General features: G+C 44.2%; 1 protein-coding gene across 3 annotated transcripts in view; it reads right to left on the bottom strand.

Annotated features, from left to right (window-relative positions):
• Positions 1–19,708, bottom strand: part of LOC120919333 (lysosomal alpha-glucosidase-like) — a 258,842-nt gene that overhangs the window by 48,246 nt on the left and 190,888 nt on the right. For all 3 annotated transcript variants that reach the window (XM_040331444.1, XM_040331445.1, XM_040331446.1), the window contains exons 13-17: positions 7,891–8,024; positions 7,647–7,798; positions 5,667–5,815; positions 5,452–5,593; positions 161–259 (exon numbers count right to left, since the gene is read on the bottom strand). In XM_040331444.1, the coding sequence (XP_040187378.1) occupies positions 161–259; positions 5,452–5,593; positions 5,667–5,815; positions 7,647–7,798; positions 7,891–8,024 (676 nt within the window). The remainder of the gene's footprint in view (positions 1–160; positions 260–5,451; positions 5,594–5,666; positions 5,816–7,646; positions 7,799–7,890; positions 8,025–19,708) is intronic.

Below are 19,708 nucleotides of genomic sequence, written 5' to 3'. Positions count from 1 at the left end.
GCAAAGTGAAAGGCATCTTTAACTTATTTTTTGACAGGTTCTGTCTTTGTGATAGGCTTACTTTAACTTTAAAAGTTTGTGGGAATCAGATTTTTTTATTTGCCTCATACTCGATTAGTGTATTGCAGGTTAGTGGCAGTTGAGCATAACATCTACTTACCTGAGCTGGTATGATATAGCCACCTCTAAGGTGAAAATTAACAGTGTCCAAGGGAGCTGAAAGGGTTTTCCATTCACCTTTGCTTTCAAATCCTGCACCCTGTAAAATATTTTAGTTATGATCAGTATGGATTAGTTTAGAAATAAAGCTTTTTAATATCAATGTAGATATTTAGAACAAAAGAAAATACATAATTTACAAACATGCAAATTAAAATAGTATTTTTTTAAAAGTTATGTGTAGGCTGGAGGAGGCTTAAAGCACAGTACAAGACCTAAGGAGAAATGTTCCCAATGACAGCACAGACATCAAAGTACAAAGGAAAACGTGATAGTGTTTCACTGCAAAAGCCACGTTTGACGGTTCTTATAGATTCTATCTAGAGGAAAAAGTGTGACCATAGTAAGTCAAACAGGAAGAAATCTGTTGCACAAATCAGTATAGTTATGGATCTAAAACTTCTGCCAAAGCTGTATGAAAGCCACTTTTGTGTCTTAGGTATCATAGGGAAAGCAATTTTTTTCACTTTGTATCATTGGGCAGACATTTTTTTTTCACTTTGTATCATAGGGCAGACATTTATTTTTCACTTTGTATCATAGGGCAGGCAATTATTTTCACTTTGTATCATAGGACAGGCAATTATTTTTACTTTGTATTATAGGAAAGGCAATTATTTTCACTTTGTATCATAGGACAGGCAATTATTTTCATTTTGTAGGAATTTTGTTTCACTTCCTGTGTTTTAAGAAGTGAAGAGAAATCTCTCCAATAGGACACAAAAATTAATTAACGGATGGGGGTTTCAATCCCTATCCTATCCAACCTCAAGGAACATTTTAAAAACATTTTAAGATCTCGAGAAACCTCTAAAATAAATTATTCTTCTACAGCTTGTGGTACATTAGTATGATCAGTTATAGCAATACATACAGTATGTAGATTTACCAAACACTAATAAAGCACTTCATTTCAGAAGCACGTTCAATTACATGCGGAGTCCCTTAAAGATCACCCCTGTCGCCCGTGCTCTTCAACATCTATCTCCGCCCACTCCTCAATATTATCAGCAAACAGGACCTACTCTATCACTCCTACGCTGATGACACTCAACTCTACCTTCGTATCACCAGGAAAAAGACCAATACGCACTAGAAAATTGCCTTTTACTGATCGACAACTGAATAAAAGAGTTCCCTCAAACTTAATGGATCAAAAACAGAACTTCTTTCTCCACGCAAATAGAAAGAAAAACTCCAGGACAACAGGCACACCTCCCACCATCCTTGGACAAACCATCACCCCAAGCACCAAAGTCAAAACCCTCAGAGTCATCTTTAATTCAGACATGACCATGGATGCACAAATACGATCAGTGGTCAGCGGAGCCCACCATCTCCTACGCCTACTATGTAGACTCATCCCCTTCATCCCAGATAAGGACAAAGCAGTAGTAGTCGGAACAATCATCAATGCTTGACTGGATTACTCTAACTCACTCTACCTAGGACTGTCCAAATACCAGATCTCGCGTCTACAAGTCGTCCAGAACAAATAGCCGCCAGACTGGTAACAGGAAAAAAGCCTTGGGATTCGATCACCCCGTCCCTGAAATCCCTTCATTGGCTAACCGTAAAGGATCGTGTGACATTCAAGACACTCTGCCCCATTCACAAATGCACACAAGGAAAAGCCCGCAATACCTATGCGAGAAAATACGACACTACAACCCTGGGCGGGCCCTACGGTCATCGAATCAAAACCTGCTCTGCATCCCCAAGACCCTCTACAAATCGAAAGGAGAAAGAAGATTTGCAGTCCAGGGGCCACGGCTGTGTAACGCGCTACCAAGCATCATCCGCATGGAAGAAAACCATTGCGCCTTAGAAAAAAACTGAAGACCCACCTCTTTTGAAGGACAAGGACGACTCTAGATACAAGCGCCTTGAGGCGATTTAGTTCGCATTTGCTAGCGCTACATAAGTTACTCACTCACTCACTCACTCACTCAAATGCAAAACAGAATTAAATACTAAAATCTGAATGACAAAGTCACAAAAAGACACAGAATTTAAATCATGTTCTGTAAGAACAATACCCTTTAAATAGTGCCCACTGTAGACTTCACTCTGCTTTAGTGAACAGTGAAAAATTCCAACTTTGCATTGGTGTTTAGAGAAAACATTTAGCTTTGCATTGGTGCTCAGAAAAAGACTTTTAAGTTTGCTCTGGTGTTTTGCTATGCTGTGTAATGGATATATATGCTAGAGGCCGGTGACCTGCAAGCTGCCTAATGGAGCACCTATGTAGGCCTCTACCATCCACTTTTCTCTAACAACCCTTGCCCAGGAACCCCAAGCTGTCACAGGAGGTCTTTATTTTCCCTTCTTACCTATATGGCTGTGCACTACCCACACCTTCTCACCTCCCACACTGTTCTCCCCTCTGCACGGGTAGGACAGGAGATGGGTTTCCACTGCGCAAGCGCCAGTGACCACACAGGCTGAGGCGCAAAGTTCACAAGGACTTTGGGCAGCAGATGGTTTCAGGACGATGGGGAATCTTGGTGTGACATCACAAAACAGACAGAATTTTAAGCCAATGCTTATAGTTCTGGCTCCCTGATAGCATCACACGAAAAGTCCCCTTCGTCCTGATATCAATTAGCGGTATCTGCAGGGGGAAAAGTGAAACCACTGTTCAACAAATACAAATCTGACCCTTTGGATCTATGGATTCCACAGAACCCCAGTTGAAAAACCCAGCTTTTTATCATCTTCAACCACTTCAGCCCCGGACCATATTGCTGGTCAATGACCGTGCCCCTTTTTGCGATTCGGCACTGCGTCGCTTTAACACAAAATTGGCATCCTTTTTTTCTCACAAATAGAGCTTTTTTTGGTGGTATTTCATCACCTCCACGTTTTTTATTTTTTGCGCTATAAACAAAAATAGAGCGACAATTTTGAAAACAAATGAATATTTTTTACATTTTGCTGTAATAAATATCCCCAAAAATATATAAAAACATTTTTTTCCTCAGTTTAGGCCAATACTTATTCTTCTACATATTTTTCATAAAAAAATCGCAATAAGCGTTTATTGATTGGTTTGCGCAAAAGTTATAGGGCCAGATTCAGATACATTTACGTTGCTCCACGGCAGCGTAACGTATCCCATTTACATTACACCTCCGCAGGTTTACAGCGTAAGTGCCTGATTCACAAAGCTCTTACCTGTAAACTTGCGGCGGTGTAACGTAAATTCGATCGGCGCAAGCCCGCCTAATTCAAATGGGGCGGGCACCATTTAAATTAGGCGCGTTCCCGCGCTGAACGTACTGCGCATGCTCCGTTGGGAAAATTACCCGACGTGCATTGCGCTAAATGACGTCATACGGACGTCATTTGTTTAGACGTTAACGTAAATGGCGTCCAGCACCATTCACGGATGACTTACGCAAACGACGTGATTTTTTAAATTTCGACGCGGGAACGACGGCCATACTTAACATCGCTTAGAACACCTAGGGCTCAGCCTAATTCGACGGAAACAACGTAAAGTTAGAGCGACGGGTAACGTGGACATTCGTGGATCGCCGTAACTAGTCATTTGCATATTCTACGCCGACCGCAATGGCCTCTCCACCTAGCTGCCGGCATAGAATTGCATCCTAAGATCCGACAGTGTAAGTCAATTGCACCTGTCGGATCTTAGGGCTATCTATGCGGAACTGATTCTATGAATCAGCTGCATAGTTAGGACGGGCGGATCACAGAGATACGACGGCGTATCAGGAGATACGCCGTCGTATCTCTTTTGTGAATCTGGCCCATAGGGTCTACAAAAATATATTTTTTTACTAGTAATGGCGGCGATCAGCGATTTTTATCGATACTACGACCTTATGGCGGACACTTCGGACACTTTTGACACATTTTTGGGACCATTGGCATTTTTATAGTGATCAGTGCTATAAAAATGCATTGATTACTATAAAAATTCCACTGACAGGGAAGGGGTTAACACTAGGGGGCGAGGAAGGGGTTAATGATGTTTCCTGTGTGTGTTCTAACTGAAGGGGGGAGGGGACTGACTAGAGGAAATGACTGATTGCTGTTCATACATTGTATGAACAGACGATAAGTCATTTCTCCCCTTGACAGGACCGGGAGCTCGCTCTGTAACGAGCGATCGCGGGTGCCCGGCGGTGATCGCGCCCGCCGGGCACGCGCGTCGACACCAGGGGCGAGCGGGGGGCGTGCGCACACGCCTCCGTCGGCGTGCACGCGACCCTATTGGCTGAAATGCGAGATGACATATAGCTATGTGATCTTGCGCAGCCGAGCCGACCTGCCACCGTATAACTGCGGCGGCTGGTCGGCTAGTGGTTAAGATCTAATAGAGAGACAGCATGCTCTCCTTTTTAAATCCATAAAAACTTCTACAGTTGAATCTCAGATTACGAGAATAATCCGTTGCAGGAGTATGCTCGTAATCCAAAGTACTCGAAAATCAAAGCGAGTTTTCCCATTGAAGTCAATGGAAATGAAAATAATTAGTTCCGCATTTACTTAATGGGATGCAATACCGAATGTGGCCAGAGGTGGGGGGCGCCAGAGAGCACTGAAAACGGCCGAAAAGGCCAGAGGACACTTCGTCTCGTTTCCTGCGCCCCCGTACCTCAGGCCAAATGAGGTACTGCAGGCCAATGTTGGCTTTTCTCGGCTCCTGCGCCCCCGTACCTCAGGCCAAATACTGCAGGCCTATTTAGCTTGAATTCTGCTCGTCTTGCGAGTCAACACTCGCAAACCAAGTCAGATTTAAAAAAAAAAAGTTGCTCGCAAATCAGAATGCTCTTAAACCAAGTTACTCTGTACTGTATATATATTTACTATTGGAATGCTTTTTTGTATCAGCAGAATTAATAAACATGAAGGAGGCCCAGATATTAGACGTATCCTGTGCTGAACAATGCCTTTGTCCAAGTAGAGCTTGCACTCTGTGGCTTCTATGGGACTTTAAAATGTGCTGTTTCCTACTCTACTAGGTCTTTTGAGTTAGCATACTGCTTTAAGCTGAAAATGAACAGTGTACAAAGATGAAGAGAACCACCAAGGATGTTCAGTGACATACAAGATTCAGTTTAGATTCAGTACGAGGGCTCTAGGGTTCTAGGACAGGTATGTTTGTGGAAGAAACTCAACATCGCCATAGCAATATGGAAAATGTGTCATTACAGATCTTTCAGTCTATTATCTGGTGATGTGGTATATAAAATTAGAGCTCACCCCGACTGGACTGTACCACATTCCAGCAGGAAAATATCCTGTCACCGTGGTTTGTCCTTGCTCCACAACAGGGGTGATCAGAAGAGCCTCTCCCCACATGAACTGGCGGTCAATTGTCCATGTGTTTTGGTCATGAGGGAACCTGAAGGAGACAAGGCAGAAGTTAATGAACCTGCATCTAAACAGGCAAAACCGTAATTTGATAAGGTACTCACTCCATAAATGGGGATCGGACCACAGTTTCCCCAGACGTGTGAGATTTATAAAACAATGTGTACATATAGGGAAGCAGCATATATCTGGCTAGGGTAGCTTTTCGTATCGCATCCACAGCTTTTTTGCTGAAAGCATAAGGTTCCTGGGACTACAATGGAGGAAACAAAATCCATTACAAAGTGGACACATCAGTTTTTATCTCACTATAGTGTATGTAATCTGTTATACATCTCTTGTTAAAATATTTGCTGTAAAAGCATATTGAGCAAAGATAGCAGAAGATGCGAGCAGCATTGACGCAACATCATACAGTATATGATGGATATGTATTTACTATCCAAGTTATGACTCAGAGCTTACACAGGGATCATGAATATCTCCCCACCTCCATGTGATAGCACTGGGTGCCCAAGCAGCCAATAACAAAGCACCAGCACTATCATATGGGAGGCAGGTTAACCACTTCAATACAGGGCATTTTCACCCCCTTTTTTCCCTGGACAATTTTGTCATGCTTTGAATGACAATTGCGCGGTCATGCGACGTGGCTCCCAAACAAAATTGATGTCCTTTTTTTCCCCACAAATACAGCATTCTTTGGTAGTATTTGATTATCTCTGCGGTTTTTATTTTTTGCGCTATAAACAAAAAAAGAGCGACAATTTCGAAAAAAACTGTATTTTTTACTCTTTGCTATAATAAATATCCTTTTTTTTTTTTTAGATTTTTTTCTCAGTTTAGGCCGATACGTATTCTTCTACATACTTTTGGTAAAAAAATTGCAATAAGCGTATATGGATTGGTTTGCGCAAAGTTATAGCGCCTACAAAATAGTTTTTTTTTATGACACGTTTTATGACATTTATTTTTTTTACTAGTAATGGCGGCGATCTGCGATTTTTGTTAGGACTGCAATATTGCAGCGGACACATCGGACACTTGACACTATTTTGGGACTATTCACATTTATACAGCGAATAGTGCTAGAAATATGCACTGGTTACTGTATAAATGTCACTGGCAGGTAGGGGGTTAACACTAGGGGGCGATCAAGGGGTTAATGTGTTCCCTAGGGAGTAAGTCTTATTGTGGGGGGAGGGGACTGACTGGGGCTATGTGCAAGGGACACAGCATCGGTCTCCTCTCCCTGATAGGATGTGGATCTCTGTGTTTACACACAGAGATCCACATCCCTGGCTCTGTGACAAGCAATCGTGGGTGCCCGGCGGACATCGTGGCCGCCGGGCACGTGCATCGTGTCCCCAGTGATGCGGTGCGCGCTCCACACTGCGGGAATCACAGGACCTCATATGGCGGCCGCCCAGAGGGACGAAAGGTTCCTGCGGCTGTCATTTGACAATACGCCGTGCAGGAAGCCGTTAAGGAGGCAGATACTCCCCCATACTTGGAAGTATGGGGCATTTCTCTTTGGAATGTATAGTGGAGGAGGGTGGGAGTTAAATTAACCGGTTGCTCTGGCCTGCATGGGCAATGCATATATTCACTGCAAAGTAAACATTTAATTCTTGAAGCAGAACAAAAATAATAAGACAAAAATGAACAGCCTAATGAAAGACAAAATTACAAAACCAGCTTTTGCAGCAATATTCACCTTCAATCAGGAAATTAACTCCACAGGGCCTTTTCTGTCACTAGATGTCCTTAGTCTACTGGCTAGCATCATTTGGCCTTGTCTCCTCTGAGCCCAGTTCATCCTGGACCAACCCAGCATGTAACTGGACAGTGAATGGAGAAGCAACACAATGATGAACTCATCTGCTCTTTCCACCTATCAGCATGCTTTCGATCATTGCATGAACTGATTAGCTCCTTATGCTGCAACTTCCTCTCACACTCCAGCCCTGTATATCTGCCCAGAGTTGAGCTTTAACTTTTTTCCCCACAAATACTTTCTCATTTGCTATAGTTAAGTTGCTGAAACCTGTGAAAAAGACCAACCATTCTGTTCTGTTCCTCACCTTCGCATCCTTAGTGTTGTGATTTCTCATGAATGGATAAAAAGCTCCGACTTGGCTCCAGCGTACACATAGCTCCTCTGAGGCATCCCCAACAAATCCACAGAGGTCTGCCCCCACTAGAGGGATCCCATAGATATTACACAGTACGATAGCTGACATAAAGATAAAAAAACAAGGCTGATAGTAAGATTGTTAGTATACAAAATGAACATCATGGATCCTACAGTAATCAAAGCTAACTTACCCGGTATAGTGTAGTAAAGCTGCTCCCAGGTGCTTTCTACATCTCCTGTCCAGTGTCCTGCATAGCGCCCAAGAGTTGGGAAATTGGAGCGAGAGATCACAAAAGGTCGTTTGTTACGGATTTTCACCAACGCACTGATATAAAATATAGGAAAAATGTAATTCTCATTTTTTTTACTAACACATTTTTTGATGATGATGTTAATCATGGAGCAGAAACGCGTGCTGACAAAAAATGTTGTCTTGGGGTTCCCCTTAAAATCCATACCAGACCTGAAGGGCCTGGTATGGGTTTTGGGGGACCCCTACACCATTTATTCTTGAAATGTTGGCGCATGGTTCCCCATAATATCCATACCAGATCTAAAGGGCCTGGTATGGATTTTGGAGGGACCCCACACAATTTTTTTTAAAGAATTGGTGCAGGGTTCCCCTTAATATTCATTCAATATTTACGAATTCCAAATTTTCTAATATTCTAATTTTCTATATACAGGTCATTCTCAAAAAATTAGCATATTGTGATAAAGTTCATTATTTTCTGTAATGTACTGATAAACATTAGACTTTCATATATTTTAGATTCATTACACACAACTGAAGTAGTTCAAGCCTTTTATTGTTTTAATATTGATGATTTTGGCATACAGCTCATGAAAACCCCAAATTCCTATCTCAAAAAATTAGCATATTTCATCCGACCAATAAAAGAAAAGTGTTTTTAATAAAAAAAAGTCAACCTTCAAATAATTATGTTCAGTTATCCACTCAATACTTGGTCGGGAATCCTTTTGCAGAAATTACTGCTTCTGTCAGGAAGGGCATGCCAACACCCAAAATGGCGACCATAGAGGTCGAGCTGGGTCTTCAGCTTCCACGGGAGCGCCGTTGGCGCGTGTGCACTCCCGCGCGCGTGTGCGCGTGCACGAGCGGGCGCCGCGGCGTGCACTCTCTGAGTGTTTTTGGCGCCAGACAGGCTATTTAGGCTGGCCTCTTCCTGGACTCAGATGCTGTCCGTTCTATAGCGTTTGGCGAACCTACCTCAGTAACCTGTATCCTGTTTCCTGTACCGCTGACCCGACCCGGCTTGCCTCTGATACCCCTGCTCTCCGCCTGCACCGACCCGGCTTGTTTTGACCCTGCTTTCGCCTACTGATTCTGCTACTTTGCTGCCAGCCCAATACCGACCCAGCCTGCACCTTGACCTCGCTTCCGACTTCCGCTTGTGTTCCAGACGTATCCGATAGTGCATGACCCGGCTTGACCACTTCCTCTACCCGCTGACAGCTGCCTGGGACTACCGCCTGCACCTGTGCCTCTCCGCGACCTGCTTAGCAACTCCAGCTCAGTGACTCACCAGCGATCCTGCCAGGCACTCGTGCGACTTTGTACTTTGGAGTCTCCTGTTCACTTTACCAGGAGCTCGGAGTCAGAGCTGCAAGGGAGGCCGTCTTCCGCACATCAGGCTCTTACCGTCAGGAGCGTGACAGTAACGGACAGCCATGACTGAGCCTGTGCGGGGACCCTCTCCTATGGACGAACTATGCCAGCATCTGGCCGAACTAATGCGGGCAGTAAAGGACTTACAATCCGGCTATACCCAGCTGCAAGGACAAGTGCAAGCTTTATCTTCTGCTGCCCCAGGACCTGCGTCTGCCTCTGCTGCCCACCAGGGGGCCTCTTCTACTCCGGCAGTTGTCATGCTTCCACCTGAACCCAGGGTCCCGACTCCAGAAAAATTCCTTGGAGATCGCAGCAAGTTTAGGTCCTTCAAGAATGCATGCGACCTATATTTTGCACTGCAGCCTCGCACCATGGCTCAGTAATACGAGGATCCCCAGCAAGCCGCCTCCGCTGAAGCGGCTCTTCGCTCTCCAGCAAGGTCGCAGACCGGTGGAAGACTACGTCTCTGAATTCAGACGATGGGGCTTTGACACTAATTGGAACGATGCTGCATTACGCTACCAGTTCCGCATGGGCCTCTCTGAGTCCCTTGAGGATGAAATAGCCCGTGTGGGGGTGCCTTCCACCTTGCCGTCCTGATCGACTTATCTATTCAGATTGATCGCCGGTTGAGAGAACGGAGATCAGAGAGGGCTGCGGGCCAGTCACGCCCGGTATGGATGCTACCACGGGTTCCCAGCCCATTCAACCCTGCTCCACCGGTCCCAACTCCGACCACGTCTGACGCACCAGAGCCAATGCAGATCGGCTTACTTCGCCCTTCCCTCTCCTTCGAAGAACGTCAACGCTGCCGCCAGCAGAACCTGTGTCTGTACTGCGGAGGGTCAGGCCACTACGTAAGATCTTGTCCAGTCAAACCCCGTAAGTGCCACTCAGTTAATTCACCCTCTGCAACTATGAACTTACCCAGCATTTCTGCTCACCTTGCTCTCTCCATCTCATTACAGCTGCCAGAGGGGACCATCCAGACGCCCGCCATAATTGACTCCGGGGCCTGCAGTTGTTTCGTGGATCTATCCTTTGCTGTGAAACACCGTATCCCGCTCCAACCCAAACCACAGAGACTTTCCGTCTACCTGGCCGATGGCACCGTTATCAAGTCCGGGGCAGTTACACATGAGACTGTCCCTCTATTAGCCACCATGGCTAACGGTCACAAAGAGCTACTTCGATTGGATGCCATCGCCTCTCCTTAATTTCCGATTATTCTCGGCATGCCTTGGCTGAAAGCCCATAACCCCAGCATCGACTGGACCACAGACGAAATTAACTTCCGCTCACCCTACTGCCTTCAGCACTGTCTTTCAACCCCTTGTGACCAGCCTTCCCTACTATGTCTTGATTCAGACTCTAAAGCTTGTCAATTGGTGCCTACAGTATACCACGACTTTTTGGACGTATTTAGTAAGAAAGGGGCAGAGACGCTCCCTCCCCATCGTTCCTAAGATTGTCCAGTCGACCTCCTCCCCGGAGTTGAAGTTCCTTTTGGCCGGATGTTTCCCTTATCCGAAAATGAACTGGTAGCCCTTAAGGACTATGTGGATGAGAATCTGAAAAAGGGGTTCATCCGCCCTTCCACGTCCCCGGCTGGTGCGGGTATCTTCTTCGTGGAAAAGAAGGACCACTCCTTACGTCCATGTATAGACTACCGCGAGCTAAACAAAATTACGGTCAAAAACCGTTATCCCCTGCCGTTAGTGCCTGAACTTTTCCAAAGACTTGGTGCTGCCATCATTTTTACTAAGCTGGATCTTCGGGGTGCCTATAATTTGATCCGTATACGGGAGGGTCATGAATGGAAGACTGCCTTCCGTACACGTTTTGGGCATTTTGAGTACCTGGTGATGCCCTTCGGACTTTGCAATGCCCCCGCTACGTTCCAGCACTTTATCAATGATGTCTTCCGAGATTTCCTGGACCTGTTTGTCGTGGTGTACCTTGATGATATACTAATTTTTTCTTCCTCTTTAGATGACCATCGCAGACACGTCAGAAATGTTCTGGCCCGCCTTCGACAACATGGACTTTACGCCAAGGCTGAAAAGTGCGAATTCGAACGCCAGAGCATCCAATTTTTGGGCCTGATTATATCCACTGAGGGTATCAAGATGGATCCTCAAAAAGTCGCAGCTATCCTGGATTGGCCAGCTCCCAGTGATAAGAAAGGCATCCAACGTTTCGTAGGTCTTGCAAACTTTTACAGAAAATTTATCAAGGGTTTCTCAGCAATCATCTCTCCCATCACCCAGCTCACCAAACAAGGCGTCAGGTTCTAGTGGTCTTCTGAGGCTCAAACTGCTTTCGAGACCCTGAAAAAGTTATTTACCTCTGCATCTGTCTTGAAACACCCTGATTCGGCCCAACCATATGTTCTTGAGGTGGATGCGTCAGAGACGGCAGTCGGGGCCATACTTTCTCAGAGACAGGGACCTAAAGCTCTGTTGTACCCTGTCGCCTTCTTCTCTCGTAAGTTGTCCAGTGCGGAGAAGAACTACGATGTCGGGGATCGCGAACTCCTAGCGATCAAAGCAGCTTTAGAAGAATGGAGGTATCTTCTGGAAGGGGCCGCACATCCAATATTAATCTACACGGACCATAAGAACCTCGAGTATCTGAGAACGGCAAAAAGACTAAAACCGCGGCAGGCCAGATGGGCACTTTTTTTTCCAGATTCACCTTTCATTTGACATACAGACCAGGATCAAAGAACATAAAACCAGATGCGTTGTCACGCATGTTTAGCAAACCTCAAGAAACTTCCCCGCCCGATACAATCTTGTCTCCCGGCAACTTTCTTCTTGTGCAAGGAAATTTAATCAATCAAATTAAGCAAGCTTCAGTAGGTAACCCTTCCCCACTCGGGACCGTTCTATTGGCAAGGGACGGGCTACTTTGGCACGGAGACAAGGTCTTTGTGCCAGAAAGCCTGCGAGTCCCCACCTTGGGGTTGTGCCACGACCACAAGCTTGCGGGACATTTTGGTACGAATAAGACGTCCGAACTGTTGCAATGAACATTCTGGTGGCCCGAGATACAGAAAGACTGTAAAAAGTATGTGGAGTCATGTACCACGTGTATCCGTAACAAGAACAGCAGGTCTAAGGCCTGGGGCCTACTCAAGCCACTTCCGGTTCCAAGTAGACCGTGGCAGATGATTTCCATCGATTTTATTGTGGAGTTGCCGCCATCCGGGGGCTATAATACCATCTTTGTGGTCGTTGACCGCTTATCCAAAATGGCCCACTTCCTACCTATGAAAGGCTCTCCTTCTGCACAGGAGACCGCACAGATCTTCATCAAAGAAATCATAAGACTTCACGGAGCACCGGCAAACATACAGAGGGGTCCAGTTCACCTCTAGGTTCTGGAGGTCATTATGTGAGTCTCTGGGGATCGAACTTTCATTTTCATCAGCTTACCATCCGCAGACGAATGGACAGACGGAGAGGACCAATCAGACTCTCGAACAATATCTTCGCTGTTTTTCTTCTTTTTCTCAAGACGATTGGATGCACTTACTTCCTCTGGCCGAATTCGCCTATAACAATTCCTCCCACTCAGCCACCAAGCAATCACCCTTCTTTGCAAATTATGGGTTTCACCCATCCTTTTTGTTCAACTCGGTTCCTGAGTGCTCAGTACCTGCTGTCCTTGAAACAGTGGATTTCTTTAATACCAACAACAAAGTGTTACAGGAAACAATGGCCAAGACCCAGGCTTACAACAAAGAAGTTTTTGATAAAAGGAGAAGAGGGGAATTAATACTAGATCCAGGCGACCAAGTTTGGTTGGCAACCACTAATCTGAGACTCGCTTATCCCTCGAAAAAGTTAGGACCTAAGTTTCTGGGACCATTCCCTGTGAAGAGGCGAATCAATAATGTCGCTTATGAACTCGAGTTACCGGACTCCTTGAGGGTCCATCCCGTATTCCATGTAACCCTGCTAAAACCTGCTGTGTCTAATCCATTTCCTGATCGAGACGTTGGCCCACCTGAACCTGTGTTTGTGAACGGCGAGGAAGAATTTGAAGTAGAAGCGGTACTAGATTGCAGGAGAAGGAGGAATCGGGTTCAATACCTAATCAAGTGGCAGGGATACGGACCAGAGAACAACTCGTGGGAACCGGAGGACAATATTCACGCCCAAAGGCTCGTTCAAGCCTTCAAGAACTCTCATCCTGACAAATTGGCTAGATTGGGCATCCGGAGGCTGCCCATTAGGAGGGGGCAATGTCAGGAAGGGCATGCCAGCACCCAAAATGGCGACCATAGAGGTCGAGCTGGGTCTTCAGCTTCCACGGGAGCACCGTTGGCGCGTGTGCGCGCCCCCGCGCGCCCTCCCATGCGCGCGCGTGCACGAGCGGGCGCCGCGCCGTGCACTCTCTGAGTGTTTTTGGCGCCAGACAGGCTATTTAGGCTGGCCTCTTCCTGGACTCACGTGCTGTCCGTTCTATAGCGTTTGGCGAACCTACCTCAGTAACCTGTATCCTGTACCGCTGACCCGACCCGGCTTGCCTCTGATACCCCTGCTCTCCGCCTGCACCGACCCGGCTTGTTTTGACCCTGCTTTCGCCTACTGATTCTGCTACTTTGCTGCCAGTCCAATACCGACCCAGCCTGCACCTTGACCTCGCTTCCGGCTTCCGCTTGTGTTCCAGACGTATCCGATAGTGCATGACCCGGCTTGACCACTTCCTCTACCCGCTGACAGCCTGGGACTACCGCCTGCACCTGTGCCTCTCCGCGACCTGCTCAGCAACTCCAGCTCAGCGACTCACCAGCGATCCTGCCAGGCACTCGTGCGACTTTGTACTTTGGAGTCTCCTGTTCACTTTACCAGGAGCTCGGAGTCAGAGCTGCAAGGGAGGCCGTCTTCCGCACATCAGGCTCTTACCGTCAGGAGCGTGACAGCTTCAATGCGGCGTGGCATGGAGGCAATCAGCCTGTGGCACTGCTGAGGTGTTATGGAGGCCCAGGATGCTTTGGTAGCGGCCTTAAGCTCATCCAGAGTGTTGGGTCTTGCGTCTCTCAACTTTCTCTTCCCAATATCCCACAGATTCTCTATGGGGTTCAGGTCAGGAGAGATGGCAGGCCAATTGAGCACAGTAATACCATGGTCAGTAAACCATTTACCAGTGGTTTTGGCACTGTGAGCAGGTGCCAGGTCGTGCTGAAAAATGAAATCTTGATCTCCATAAAGCTTTTCAGCAGATGGAAGCATGAAGTGCTCCAAAATCTCCTGATAGCTAGCTGCATTCACCCTGCCCTTGATAAAACACAGTGGACCAACACCAGCAGCTGACATGGCACCCCAGACCATCACTGACTGTGGGTACTTGACACTGGATTTCAGGCATTTTGGCATTTCCCTCTCCCCAGTCTTCCTCCAGACTCTGGCACCTTGATTACCGAATGACATGCAAAATTTGCTTTCATCCGAAAAAAGTACTTTGGACCACTGAGCAACAGTCCAGTGTTGCTTCTCTGTAGCCCAGGTCAGGCGCTTCTGCCGCTGTTTCTGGTTCAAAAGTGGCTTGACCTGGGGAATGCGGCACCTGTAGCCCATTTCCTGCACATGCCTATACACGGTGGCTCTGGATGTTTCTACTCCAGACTCAGTCCACTGCTTCCGCAGGTCCCCCAAGGTCTGGAATCGGTCCTTCTCCACAATCTTCCTAAGCGTCCGGTCACCTCTTCTCGTTGTGCAGCGTTTTTTGCCACACTTTTTCCTTCCCACAGATTTCCCACTGAGGTGCCTTGATACAGCACTCTGGGAACAGCCTATTCGTTCAGAAATGTCTTTCTGTGTCTTACCCTCTTGCTTGAGGGTGTCAATGATGGCCTTCTGGACAGCAGTCAGGTCGGCAGTCTTACCCATGATTGCGGTTTGGAGTAATGAACCAGGCTGGGAGTTTTTAAAAGCCTCAGGAATCTTTTGCAGGTGTTTAGAGTTAATTAGTTGATTCAGATGATTAGGTTAACCACTTCCCGACCGCCGCATGTAGATATACGTCGGCAGAATGGCACGGACAGGCACATCAACGTACCTGTACGTGCTTGCCTAGACGTGGGTCGGGGGTCCGATCGGGACCCCCCTGCGCTACATGCGCCGGTCGGATCCCCTCGGGGAGCGATCAGGGAACAAAGGCGCGGCTATTCGTTTATAGCCGATCCGTCGCGATCGCTCCCCGGAGCTGAAGAACGGGGAGAGCCGTATGTAAACACGGCTTCACCGTGCTTCACTGTGGCGGCGCATCGATCGTGTCATCCCCTTTATAGGGGAGACACAATCGATGATGTCAGTCCTACAGCCACACCCCCCTACTGTTGTAAACACACACTAGGAGAAGCCTAGCACGTTCAGCGCCCCCTTGTGGTTAACTCCCAAACTGCAACTGTCATTTTCACAATAAAGAATGCAATTTAAATGCATTTTTTGCTGTGAAAATGACAGTGGTCCCAAAAATGTGTCAAAATTGTCCGAAGTGTCCGCCATAATGTCGCAGTCATGGAAAAAAATCGCTGATCGCCGCCATTAGTAGTAAAAAAAAAAAATTAATAAAAATGCAATAAAACTATCCCCTATTTTGTAAACGCTATAAAGTTTGCGCAAACCAATCGATAAACGCTTATTGCGATTTTTTTTACCAAAAATAGGTAGAAGAATACGTATCGGCCTAAACTGAGGAAAACATTTTTTTTTAGATATGTTTTTGGGGGATATTTATTATAGCAAAAAGTAAAAAATATTGCATTTTTTTCAAAATTGTCGCTCTATATTTGTTTATAGCGCAAAAAATAAAAACCGCAGAGGTGATCAAATACCACCAAAAGAAAGCTCTATTTGTGGGGAAAAAAGGACGCCAATTTTGTTTGGGAGCCACGTCGCACAACCGCGCAATTGTCTGTTAAAGCGACGCAGTGCCGAATTGTCATTTAGCTGCATATTGGTCCGGTCCTTAAGTGGTTAGGAGCTCGTTTAGAGAACCTTTTCATGATATGCTAATTTTTTGAGATAGGAATTTGGGGTTTTCATGAGCTGTATGCCAAAATCATCAATATTAAAACAATAAAAGGCTTGAACTACCTCAAATATGGAAAGTGATGGTGAAGCGCTGTGAACTAATAATAGAAGGGGATCTCAATACCTAACAAGTAGGTAACCCTAAAGTGAAATACATAAATAAATAAATAGATACTAGGTGACTATTACAGGGAAAGAAAGGTGAATAAACAACATATAATGTGAACATAAAGTGACACGAATGTACCAAGCTGGATGAACCAGAAACACAGTGGTAAAGGTGCACGGATGTGAACCAAACAGTAGCTTACACAAACTAAAATAACTGTGTACAGAAACAATGTATAACAGAAATACGTGAAAAATGGTCTATTTAAAAAAGTGACATCCCAGAAGACAGTCCGGTGTGGCACGAATGTACCAGGCTGGATAAACCAGAGACACAGTAGTGAGGGTGCACGGATGTGAACCAAAATAACTGTGTACAAAAACAATGTATAACAAAAATGCGTGAAAAAAAGTCTATTTAAAATAGTGACGTCCCAGAAGACAGTCCAGTGTAAAAGTAGGCAAACTTCGGTGCGCACACCTCTTGTGGTACTAGATGCTCACCTCAGAGCCATAGCACGGATGGCTCAAAGTACCAAACAATGTCTCCCTAGGGGGTGCAGTCACACGGATTGAGGTTGAGATGAAGGGGGCTCCTCATCAAATATTCATACAAACATGGAAGCAAAAATAAATGGATAATAGCATAATCCTGTGGGAAACCTTGCAAATGATATATTGCATATACACGCACTCACATTGAGGCTGTGGATAGTGGACCTATCTCCACGAACACCGTGTTCGTATCCGGAACTGGTATACTGGAGGATCACTGACAGACAAAACAACTCTCACTTCCACCTTCTCTGTATCTTCCACCTTCTGTCCGTAGTATCAGCCAGTGCTCAGGGGGTACAAGATGGAAGAAAAGAGAGGAAGGCCCATGGTGCAGTATCTTATGAAATTTATTATAGTACAATTAGCAGCAAAGTAAAAACTCACATTTAAAATTGGGGCAGAAGCAAAACACCTACGAGCGGCGAGCAAGGTTTACATACTAAAGATGGCGCACCTGGACTCATAGACAGCCGTTCACAATAGGCGGTGGGTCTATTTATAGATGGTGAAGTACTGCTTGGCCCTACCCCCATTGACAACGTCCAATTAGCGACGAAACGCATCTGGGAAGGATCACGCAGTGACGTCACCACGACAAGGAGTAGGGCTCCTGAATGCCGGCCGGCAAATTTATTGTTTATGCTGATTTTAAACGCTCGTTTGTGAGTATATATTTTACCTTTTTTTAAATAAAAGTGTATGTCGCAGAGTCATGCTATGTGCGCTTCTCTTTTTTCATCTTACATTTAACCGGTGGTGCTGAGTATATCACGGTCAGGGGACGGAGAACTTCCCGGTAGAAACATCCAAGGATTAAAGGCCTAGGCTGGGTTATAGCCATCCGCTCTAAACCGCTTGCCTTCCGGTAAGCGGCTTTCCATTTTCCGGTGGAGGGTCACTTCATGCATATGTGTCACTGGGTGGTGTGGAACGTAGGAGTTGCCATTACAAAGACTGTATCAGAACACCTGTGACCGTATATGTGCCATTTGAACAACCACGGACTTATTACATCTTAATTGAATTTGACCTAATAGACTTTTGTGGCGCGGCTTTTCTTTTGTATATAGAGCTCGTCTCATCGCCGTCGGTCTGTGTCGGCTCTGTAACTCCTATTCCCTTACGCGTATTCGTCACATCACATGACTTCTGCCCCTGAAGAAGTCATGTGATTTATTTATTTATGTATTTCACTTTAGGGTTACCTACTTGTTAGGTATTGAGATCCCCTTCTATTATTAGTTCACAGCGCTTCACCATCACTTTCCATATTTGAATTTTTTTCTGTGTAAGGCAGACTTTAAGGTGATTGCAGCAGTGCCCCCCGGTGTCCAGTACAGATAGCGCAAGAGTACTACTATTTCCTTGAACTACTTCAGTTGTGTGTAATGAATCTAAAATATATGAAAGTCTAATGTTTATCAGTACATTACAGAAAATAATGAACTTTATCACAATATGCTATTTTTTTTTAGAATGACCTGTATATATATATATATATATATATATATATATATATATATATATATATATATATATATATATATATAAAGAGAAAAAATAGGCTATAAGGGGGAACCTCATCCTATATAGAATTTAGGAAAAGTGAACCAACATGATAGATTATCACGGTACCATAGAAAAATTCATACACTTAAGTGTATGAATTCCTCTATGGTACTGTAATAATCTTTCTAATTTCCAAATTTATGAATTTACACATTTTCTAATTTATGAATTTTCCAATTTACGAATTTTCTAATTTACAAATTTACGAATTTACGAATTTTCTAATTTACAAATTTCAAATTTTCAAATTTACAAATTTATGAATTTATGAATTTACGAATTTATGAATTTATGAATTCCAAATTTTAGAATTCATGAATTTACAAATTTTAAAAGTGTGTAATAATCTTTCTAATTTCCAAATTTACGAAATTTCTAATTTACGATTTTATGAATTTTTAATTCACGAATTCCGAATATCCGAATTTTCTCATTTCCAAATTTATGAATTCCGAATTTTCTAATTTACGAATTTTCAAATTTTGTTATTTACAAATTCCGAATTTTCTAATTTATAAATTTCGAATTTTCTAATTTGCAAATTTATGAATCTACGAATTTCCGAATCCAGAATTTTCTAATTTCCAAATGTATGAATTTACGAATTTCCAAATTTACGAATCTATGAATTCTCTAATTTCCGAATTCCGAATTTTTCCATTTCCAAATTTATGAATTTATAAATAACCAAATGTTCAAATTTTCTATTTTTATAGTTTACGAATTCCAAATTTTCTAATTTCCAAATTTTCTCATTTCCAAATTTATGAATTTACAAATTTACTAATTTTCTAATTTTCTAATTTTCTAATTTCAAATTTTCTAATTTACAAATTTACGAATTTATGAATTCTGAATTTTCTCATTTCCAAATATAGGAATTTATGAATTTTCTAATTTACGAAGTCTGAATTTTCAAATTTCCAAATTTATGAATTTATAAATTTACAAATGAATACATTTACGAATTTATGAATTTATGAATTCCAAATTTTCTAATTTCCAAATTTCCAAATTTCCAAATTTTCTAATTTACGAATTCCAAATATTTTAAATTTTTAAATTTTATGAATTTACAAATTTTCGAATTTGTGA

Source organism: Rana temporaria, chromosome 12, assembly GCF_905171775.1.
Source record: "Rana temporaria chromosome 12, aRanTem1.1, whole genome shotgun sequence".
NCBI lineage: Eukaryota > Metazoa > Chordata > Amphibia > Anura > Ranidae > Rana > Rana temporaria.
Note: the sequence above shows the minus strand (reverse complement) of the source record. Positions and strands in the feature narration are given on the sequence as shown.